The sequence below is a fragment of the Polypterus senegalus genome, unplaced genomic scaffold, assembly GCF_016835505.1.
Source record: "Polypterus senegalus isolate Bchr_013 unplaced genomic scaffold, ASM1683550v1 scaffold_3871, whole genome shotgun sequence".
In the NCBI taxonomy this organism is placed as follows: Eukaryota; Metazoa; Chordata; class Cladistia; order Polypteriformes; family Polypteridae; genus Polypterus; species Polypterus senegalus.
The window spans coordinates 1-10,863 of NW_024386564.1; the positions used below are offsets into that span (position 1 = coordinate 1).

Consider the following 10,863-nt stretch of genomic DNA (forward strand, 5'->3'; position numbering starts at 1 on the left):
CATTCCTTTGGCAAGTCCTCAGAAATTAACTACGAGTTGCAGTCCAAGCTAAAAGTCGGGAGGCGCACCGTAATAAAAGTAACGTGACGTCAGTGTCTCTTTCCTCTCTACATGTGACAGAAAGCCGCTTGGAGGATCGATGTGCCTGCTGATAGGTTTGATGATTGGCTCTGTGTGGTGAAGCAAATTGTCGACATACAAATGTTTTTGTGGTACTTTCATATTCAAGCGTCGTATGGTCCCCAACGTAATGGCATGATACATTTAAAAGTTCTCACCCTCTTCTGTGCAGTCGTTGTTTCACCTTATCAGAAGGTACGGCAGAGTATTTGAAGAAGAGAAAAAAAAATATATATATATATATATATATATATATATATATATATATATATATGGCGCAAGAGGGTATTTTGTGATTAAAGTGGAAATATCGGCTTTGATCTCGAAATCAAGCCCGGGTCTGCCGGTCGTGCAAAGTGCGCATGCACGAAGGCGGCCGCCCTTAAAACTCGGGCTCGTCTTTTCTTGTCTAACGGCGGTGACTTGTTTCAAAGAAAAACGGGCAAGTCACAGCACGAGGATGGTGGCAGCTCAAGTAGAAAGCACATCATTCGTTTAAACTCTGAACACTATGAAAACTTTTGAAGGTATTATAGGGCGAGAGGTGGCTACAATTAAATTGCACGATTGACTCTAGAACCAGGCCTGCTCGCAATGTCCACTTTAACCTCTTAGCTTACTTTACCATTAAAGCAAACCCTAGTAAATATTTTAAAAACCGACCCAGTTAATCGCTACCTACTTCGAGGGCTTCCTTCGGACCTGAGAGCAGCAAGTCACCACGCATAACAGGTTTGATATTCCAGCTCTTTGCACATTTAGTATCCTTTTATTTATATATCTCACTTTCATGCAGAAATGCATTAAAGTACCTATGTTAAAATTAACTTCATTTAAAATAATGAATACTCCTTACATCCCATAGGGGAGAGCTGCAGTCACACAGAGTCACGTCCCATGTTCTCTCCTGCAGTTGTCAGGTTTTCCTGGTGGGTTTCCACAGTGCTCCAGTTCCCTTCCTAAAGGCCAAGGACTGGGGACACTAAAATGATACCAGCGTATGCGAGTGCTTGTCTTCCTTAAGATGAGCGGATGCCCCACCCTGGGATTGTTTTGGCCACGGATGTGCCCAGTGCTAGCGGGAATGGGAATACCCCTGGCTTGCCGAATATAAATTCGCATCCTATCAGAGAGTGTCAAGTTGTCCTCACAATTTAATGTATGTTTCATTAACTTCACAGTTAAGCCCAACTTCCTCTCCATGATGAATTCTTGCACTGCCAACTGCTGGAAACATCCAGATTTTAGTAAAATATGCATACAAGTATAGGTAGCACAATGCTTGCATAGAAGTAGCGTCTGCTGGAGCAAGTGTTGCTCCCCCGAAAAAAAAAAAAATCATAAACCCAGCCTAAATGAGTCAATACATGAGGGAGGCATTGTGGTCCTTCACCAAGTGTTTCTGGCTACAAATAAACCCCATATCCCCTGGGAGGGAAATCAGGCTTTTGTATTATGGACAAACAGAAGGTATTTAAAAAAATAAATAAAAGCCGCATGTTACAGAAATCCAAACCACACGGTAGACCAAAACACAGGAAGTGAAGATCCAAGTTGAAACGTAGGAAAAAAAAAAAACAAAACCCTACATTAGTACCACAGTTGTCTCTTGTAATAAAAGCTTAGTTTGTGAAAGCTAACCCTTAATTATGTGAGTCAAGGTCTCCCATTTTGACCAGCAGCCAACACCAGTGAATACAAGGCAAGCACCATTGGAGCTCAAAGAGCTGTACCAGCCACTAAAGGATCGGGCATGATAAAAGGCTGAAGTAGTGAAGAGGGGGCAACTCCCTCCTAAACACCTGCCCTCTGTTGGGCGCTGATCTCGTTTGTCCAAAAAACCAGACACAAGTCAGGCAGCCATAAAATTTTATTAAGACTTCAGATTTTGCCAGTTGACCCTCCTCACAGCAACTTCACCCAAAACCAGGACCACCATCATGGCAGCTGCAGCTCCCAACACCAGGTATCCAGTGGTAAGAAGGGCTGTGGGAGGACAAAAGGACATTTACTCTCCAATCAGCATTAACCAAAAAAAAGTGCTGGCTGACTAATACTGGAAGTCAAAAGGATTACCTTCATCCTCCAGCTTAGAGGTTTGCACCTGGTCAACCTGTAAGAGGACAGGACCACTGTGACAGAGCACATTCTTCCTGGATGAAGCAAATTGTACCAACTTTTCAGCAGCTCTGCCAGATCCTGAAAACAGGGGGATTAGAAAATAAGTGTTAGTCAAACGCACACACCGAACCCCGAAAGGATATTATGCACCTTGTCTGGAGAGAATCCATACATCAGTTATTGACAGGACACCACATTTGAAAAGAGTAAAGCCACATTCTACTAGGAGATCTACAGCCAAACCTCCACAGACTACTCACTTCTTGCAGGACAGCTCCGAGTACAGGGGTTTAGCTGCAGAAGGATAGCAGGCAGCAGCAACACAGTAGATGAAGATCTACACAGAGGGGAAAACACTTTACTAGGCCAAATATATGGTAAACCTCCTTACCATTGAACAGCTTGGACTATCCAAAACTCCAAATTGAAACCCAAACATTTCAAAGACCGTAAGTTTTCCAGTATAGCTTAATACGACTCCCATTTGGGCAGAAAACTTACCTTTTCAGCCAAGGATTGCTGTGCTACAGGATCCACAAAATCAAACATCTCAAACACAAATCTCTTGTATTGACTAGGGTAGGTCACTCCAGATGTGCTGTCCACAGTCAACAAGCTGGTCAAATAGTTGTCTCCTGTGTTTGGACACCTGGGACAAGCAGACCTCCCCATTTAGCACTAAACAGCCAAAATCTCCTCAACCGCACAAGGGGCTGGGGTGTTCACCTACCCATTCACCAGAAGGCTCCACTGGGGCTGGCTGGAAGCAGAAGGTCCTGGGGTGACCCAGCAGTCCCCTAGTGTCAGAACAAGAGTAGGGTCACTCCAGTTCACATTTTTCAAAATCTTGTGCTATCGATTCACCAATCGGTAACTAGAGGGCGTGTTAGAGCCCACCCTCTAAACTTTGATGAGTGAAAGTGACAGTTTTATTTCAAGTTGTATTTCATGACGGTTTGGAGGAATGTTACGGACAAAATGAAATAAATAAGCAACGAAAAACATTGACACATTTATGCTCTCATTTCATGATGCATTTATGAAGGCTTCATTTCATGATACATTTATGCTCACATTTCACAGTACTTATTTGCACATTTATTTAATTTTGTCCGAAATAGTCCTCCATACTTTCCTGCTGGTTGTATTAGAACAGACGTTTAACAGATGGTATGTCAGTCATTCATAAATGACTTCCAGGTACATTTTTGCACAATAGCACTGGAGGATAGGGCCTAGTGAGGGAATAGAGAAAAAAGAGCCGGACCCTGATCATTGAGCCAATCAAGCCATGCCAACCTTGAAATAAGCCACACTGGTGCATTTGCTTAGCCAATGTGTGACATCAGCAATATTAGGAATATATAAAAAAAAAAAAAATAAAAAGTGCCCAGTTCAGAAACTTAAGGATCTTTGGAAGGTAGATGAATCTCCACTCAGTCTCCATCTAATACAAACAAGCCATTCATGATAGAGGGTAGCTCAGACACATCCCAGAGTTGTAAAAATTAGGCAGCATTTCTCAACCTTTAAGTATTTGTGACCCGAGTTAACGCTCCTTATTTTTTTTTTTTTTTATATATATATATCCCACTGATAATTTGTTCCGATTATGCATATTGTACCTACTTAAATTTTCATTGACATCCAACTATTTTTCTAGTATCAAAAATGTAGTTCAGTTAACTTGTGAAAATCCAATCTATTAACCAAAACATCTTCATGCCCCCTTTGTTACTCTGTGCCCCCATAGTGGTTGAGAACCACTGAGAAGTCAGTCCTGCACAGAGGACACTGGTCAGACAATCCATTTAAAACACTCCATGAGAGGACTTGGGTGGTGATCTGCAGTTAGGACCCTTTTGTTTCATCATTCATAGCTTGCCTTCTTTATCACCTCCCATCTTTCCCATTTCAGAAGCAAAAAAAATGGAACTTGGACACCAGACCCACAAGTTTAACTCAATTTTAAAAATTACACAAGAGTAGATTCCAACCATTCATGAAGAGCCTTTATTAAAATTTCAGATTCACATTGTGCCTGTTCAACCTCCTCAGAGCTACTACAGCCAAAACCAGGACCACCATCAACATGGCAGCTGCAGCTCCCAGCACCAGGAATCCAGTGGGAAGAGAGGCTGAGGGAGGAAGACAAAAAAAATTTAATTTACTCTCCCAGCCATACAGCCAAACCCACAACCAAAAAACTCGAGTAGGAGTATCAAGATGGTTACCTTCCTGCTCCAACCTGGAGGTTGTCACCTGGTCAGCCCCAAAGACCACAGGACCACTGTGAAGGAGCACATTCTTCCTGGATGAAGCAATTTGTGCCAACTTGTCTGCAGCTCTGCCAGATCCTGAAAACAAAGGGGTTGTTTCAGTTTTACACACCGAGCCCCCTTGCAAAGCAACCAGATTTTCCACCCAGTGGAAATGGGGCAAAATGTTTCCATACCACTCCGTGTATAGCTTCAACTACAAGGCACAGCATTAGTAACACTGGTGCCATGATCTACAGACACCACATCCAAACCCAACTGCTATAGGCTACTCACTTCGTGCAGGGCAGCTCCAGTACAGGGTCTGCGGCAGAGGGATAACAGGCAGCAGCAACACAGTAGATGAAGATCTACAGAGGAAACCAAAACATCTCTAGTAGCCCAAACAGCAGAGAAACTTTGCCATCGCATACATTGAATTGCTACACCCAATTACAAATTAAAGCCCACTACAGAAACCACAATGCAGAAGAGAAGGGATACCCTTTGTCACAAAGCTCACCTTTTCAGCCAAGGCTTGCTGAGTAACTGGATCCACGAAAGCAAACATCTCAAACACAAATCTCTTGTAATGACTTGGGTAGGCTATGCCAGATGTGCTGTCCACAGTCACCAAGTTGGTCAAATAATTGTCCCCTGTGTTTGGGCATCTGGACAAAGCAAACCACCAGTTAGCACTGAACAGCTAACTTCTCCTATACACCATCACAAAGTGGGCACCTACCCATTCACCAGAAGGCTCCACTGGGGCTGGCTGGAAGCAGAAGGTCCTGGGGTGACCCAGCAGTCCCCAAGAGTCAACACAAGGTTAGGGTCGGTCCTGTTCATGATGTGCACTTCCACTGCCACAGGATCCCTCAGAGTTTTGGTCACAGGGTAGTCAGCATCCACATAGTAGGAGCCATAGGAGGAATCTGGACATGGAAAGGACGGGGGCATTTGTTACTAGAGATACACCGACAAGGATCCTCTGAGCTCAAAATCCACCAGGCGTTAAGAACCTTCCTGGGAAGGATCAGCAAATCAAACTCTGGGACCCCTCCCACCCACTGCAGTACCTGTTGCAATGACCAATTCCAGGTCAAATGGCCCTTGCTCTACTACTGGAAGAGGTGGCCCCACAGTATACACCTCAGCCTCCACTTGCACATCCTGGCTTCCCGAGTAGGTGCACTGGAAGAATAACCTGAGGAGAGAAACACCACATCATAGCTGGTAGAGCACATTTAGGGTCAGAGGAAGCAGGTTCAGAAGCCTTACTTGAAGACACTGTCCCTGGTGATGGAGCCTACTGGACCAGTCCTCACAGTGATGGCAGCAGACATGGTGTTCTGGTAGGTCACATTGCCACCAGCCAGCTGAAACAGGAACATGAATCACTGCTGACCCCTATATTGATAGTCACTTTTCCAAATCACTAGCAACCAAAGCATTTTTGATTAGACAGCATTGTCATTTGGTAAGATTTACAATTTCTAGTGAAGAATCCAAAGGCATTCAATGGGGGTTGAAAATCACTTTCAGACCAGGTGCCATCTGATGAACATCTGGCAGATGTAGTAGTGTTTAATTCAGGAGTCTCACCTGAACTGTACTACCACAGGCACTGACTGGAAACTGGTACATGACAAAGCTGGACAGGCTGGTCACAGGGCTGCAGCTGGGGGAACTGCTGTCCACCAACTGGATGGACCCAAGATCCAGGGAAGGGTGGGTCACATTCTCTGACACCACCACCACAAACTGGCCATCCTGGGTACACTGCACAGTCACTGGCCAAAGCAAACACAAGCATGAATATCCAGTAGCAGCCACCTTTGCTCACTCATTCCCCCCAACTCACCATCATTGGCATAGTAGCATGGACTGGTGCTGCTGCTCGAATCGTAGCAACAGTTGTTGGCTACACAGTCTGCCTGAGTGATGGATGAAGACCCTCCACAAGGGAGCTTCTGGCTTTCTGCAACTGTGCATCGCTCAGCACTCACAAGTCGGGGACCTGTGATGGCCAAAAAGCCGATTTAGAACATAGGAGAGACACTCAGGGAGCCAACCCAGAACAGAAGCATAACGTACCATATAAAGGACAGGTGTAGGTTTTCCAATTATTGGGACGTCCTAATGCAATGGTCACAACATACTTATACTTATAGTACTAAAGAGAAGAGGGGAGGATTAGGCCACAAATTAAACATAACACATACCCTGCCAAAGTAAAAAGAAAGCAACAACTAAAGCTTCGACACTACTCACCTCTGCAGACACGTAACCGTACCAGGGAGACAAGAACACCGTTAGTGTAGTGAAGCCAAACATAGAACGGAAGCCGATTCCTGGGAGATTTTTGGTCACCTTAACTAGATCACCTGTCGTTTCTGAAAAATACGAAAAGAAAAGGGGGCGACGTTTACTTGAAGTCGCGGACACGGACATGTCTCGGTGGCCCCGGGCACGCCGCACTCACTTTGGATATAAACAGTCGGAGAGCCATCAATTATCAGCCTCATCGTCTTGTCTCCATCGCATATCTTAGTCACGCGCCAATCCCCTGACACCGAGGAAACGTGAGCGCCCGAAACCCACAAGACTAGCCACAAAATCCAACAACAATCCAAACGCGCCATGCTGTGAATGCGCTAAACTGGAACAAGACATGCATGGGCGGGATCGCGCGCGCGGGTTTAAATCATCAGCGGAGGCAGCACACGTGACTCGTTAGTGAGAAGGCGAGAAAATGAAGCGCAAGAAATCGGCGGAACTCCTTCTGCTCGTGCGGCTTAATTGAGCAATCAGCACGTCCCGACATCGGACTGATACGTCCAAACGAAGACCGTGTAGATGTGAGCCCTCTGCCGCGCGATCTGTCTGTTATTTTAATAAGAGATATCAGGAAACATCAAGGAGAGACGAGAAACGTGACGACTGTGATTGTTTCTGTAAAGGGCTTTGGAAAGAAGACGGTTTGGGAATCACCAGTTAAATCAGGAAAAGGGGGTTCTGACGAAGAGTCGCTATACAAAAATTCAACAGATATGTTAATAATCATTATGACTATTTAAAAGTAAATGAATACAAATTATATTAGATGTATATTCTTAAGAGATAGTCACTGATAAAATTATGAAGACAAAGTTAACTGATTATAGCACCTATCGAGATATATTTTTAAATAACAAAACTATCAATCATAAGTTTTAATTCCTTACTTTAAGCGCTTTATTTCATTTGTTTAGCATTGAAATTAGTATTTGAGTACGTTTCCCACAAAAGAGAAATCTTAACGTAACAAATAGATCAGCGCACTAATGCATCACCATGCAGAGTATCCAATGATTTTTTTTTTCCCCCACAGCTAATGCAGATATTAAAGGGGACAGAATATCATTTGAGACTTATTTTAATTTCTCATATTGTTATTAAAATATAATGATGTGTTATCCCTTTTTTAACTTGTGCACTGATACATTGTTTGAATGCATTATTTCAGAATCATGAATAGACCACTTAAAATTACAATACTCTGTGAAATGTTTTTTGATTATTTATACATTTATTTGAAATGTAATTTAAGGTAAAGTCTTTTTAAATTACTACTGTATGCATTTTTGCTGTTTGAGCACTTCAGGGATAGAAGACTCTTTAATGATTCATGTACTACTAGCTGCACAACCATGGACTAGCTATGTAAGATGGGTTAAAGTCTAAGAAGACCTCAGAGCTCATGAGTGCAGTGCACAATGTAAAGCAGGTGCAAAACATCCATCCATCCATTTCCTAACCCGCTGAATCCGAACACAGGGGTCTGCTGGGGCCAATCCCAGCCAACACAGGGCACAAAGCAGGAACCAATCCTGGGCAGGGTGTCAACCGACCGCAGGACACACACAAACACGCCCACACACCAAGGCCAACTTATAATCACCAATCCACCTAACCTGCATGTCTTTGGATTGTGGGAGGAAACCGGAGTGCCCAGAGGAAACCCATGCAGACACGGGGAGAACATGCAAACTCCATGCAGGGAGGACCCGGGAAGCGAATCCAGGTCTCCTAACTGCGAGGCAGCAGCGCTACCACTGCACCACCGTGCCACCCTGTGCAAAACATTGACTTCTGTTATATGTCATTGGGAGCAGAATTTGTAAAAGCAGTGTTAATGTTTAAGATGTGCCATTTGTTGGAATTACAAATGCAATGCAGTTGCTTTTGTTATAAGCTATTAAGAGTTGGATACATAAAGAAGTGTTAATGTTTGTGTTACGTCATCTGTTGGAATTACAAATGCATGAATATACAGTATATCTCTACAAAATGCCTTTTGTTGTGGGATTTCTAAAAGCAGTGTTTGCTATCTAAATGGGATATAGAGTTCAGTGCTGATGATTAAAGTGCATTAAATAATGCATATGCAACACATTTGTTTCTGTTATATGCCATTGGGACTGGGATTCGTGAAAGCAGAGTTAATGTTTGTGATGTGCCATCTGTTGGAATAACAACTGCAATGCATATGCCTCTAGTATACGCCTTTTGTTGTGGGATTTTTAAAAACAGTGTTAATGTTTGTGATGTGCCATCTATCAGACTGACAAATGCTATGGATTTAATTGCTAAACACGTTTGTAATGCACTGATCTGTCAGAAAGACAGAAACATAGCAACCAGATACACAAAGTGAAACGTATTACCATAAAATCCACCTTATAAAAGGATATGAATGGCAGCAAGCATACATTAAATGAATTTGTATCAGGTCAGCTTATCACTGCAGTTATAATTTGTTGCTGACTTCAGCCATGTGACATTAGGAGGAAGAAGGACAAATTTCTATCAGGACATAACAAGCTGGGCCTGCCATATTCAAATCTTAAAGATGTATTTAAGTGTAATCTTCTTACTCCTTTAGGCACATCTGACCACAACCTGATCCATCTTATTGCCAGCTGCAAGCTGCTGTGAAAGGCCACATCACGAGACTTCGAGAAACATAGTCACTAAATGATACAAAGGATGAGTTATTACAAACAGTGCACTTACCTGGTGGGGAGGCGAGATGGCCTTGGGCAGCAGTCAGCTTTGGGTGTGTGTGTGGGGGTTAGGGGTGTTAGGGGGCACAGAACAGGTGGGAATGTCGTCAGCCAGAAGGACTGTCACTTACTTCGATTCACGAGCTTCGGCACGCTGATATCCTAGAGTTACTTTGTGCCATGTTATTTGACTCTGTCTGGCTGAATAAGTCTCAGTGAGGTAACACGTTGAAAATGGAGGCACGTAAGTCGAGTGTGCAGAATAGACATAAGAATGAAAAGTCTGACAGAAAGAGAAAAATCAAAGTGAAAACAACTGCCTGAAGTCAGAGGTGTGTGAATTGCGATGGCCACTTGCTTTGTCCCGGTAGACTCTTCTGTTCCTCTCCTTTCCCCTTTTGTATTCGTTATTGTGTTGTCTTTGTCAGAATGCCTCAAGTCCCATTGACTCTCCACTGTTTATCAGGTGTGGTACTTTGTCTACATCCGTAACCTCGGGCAATTACACAGAGTAAAAGACGAGCAGGAGTTAAGTTACAACTTCAAATGATGTATTATTGACAATATCTGTATATATGTAGTGGGTATAGAAAAGAATCCCCCCTTTGAAATATTCCAATATTGTTTCTTTACATCCTAACAAACTAATATTTCTTCCCAGCTTTACTTACTCAATGCACCCTCTAACATCCAAGTGAAAGAAATCACAGCTACAGTTCAGAGGAATTATAACCAATCAAACACAAGACCTACTGAGATGAATAAAGGACCCCCCAATGTCATTGTCATTTTGTTGACCCCCCTTTTGCTTTAATGCCAGCCTTGAGTCTGTTGATTCTTTTCGATCAGCTTTGCACTCATAGATTGAGCCCACTCGATATTTGCCCCCCACTCTTCTTTACAGTTGAACTGCTCAAGTTCACTTACATTAGATGGTGAGCGTTGCTGGTCTGCTATCTTCAGATCTCTCCACAGATTTTCAGTGTGATTTAGGTGTGCGCTCTGACTGGTCACACCAGGGGCCTCATGTATAACGCCCGTGAGAACTCGCACTATAACATGGCGTAATTCCAAAAGCGAAATGTGCTTACGCACAGAAAAATCCAGATGCAGGAATCTGTGCGTACTGCAACTTCCACCTTCTTCCGCTATATAAATCCTGATCAGCGTGAAAACTAATGCTCGTGCACGCGCTTTATGTAACGCCCCAAATCCTCCCAGAATTACGCCTCTTTGAATATGCAAATCAATATAAATCGCCCTTAAGCTCAGCCTTCTGTGGAAAGACAATGGGAAAAGCACGGGAAAATATAAGA

General features: G+C 43.4%; 1 protein-coding gene across 1 annotated transcript; it reads right to left on the minus strand.

Annotated features, from left to right (window-relative positions):
• Positions 1-4,216: 4,216 nt before the first annotated feature.
• On the minus strand, positions 4,217-7,159 carry LOC120522753 (zona pellucida sperm-binding protein 4-like). The gene is made up of 11 exons (XM_039743484.1): positions 6,985-7,159; positions 6,774-6,895; positions 6,597-6,675; positions 6,364-6,519; positions 6,105-6,292; positions 5,781-5,878; positions 5,579-5,706; positions 5,245-5,434; positions 5,023-5,170; positions 4,797-4,870; positions 4,217-4,379 (listed from the first exon to the last, which is right to left on the minus strand). Exons 1-11 carry the CDS (start codon positions 7,142-7,144, stop codon positions 4,217-4,219), a joined length of 1,506 nt encoding a protein of 501 aa, XP_039599418.1. The 5' UTR covers positions 7,145-7,159.
• Positions 7,160-10,863: the final 3,704 nt, after the last annotated feature.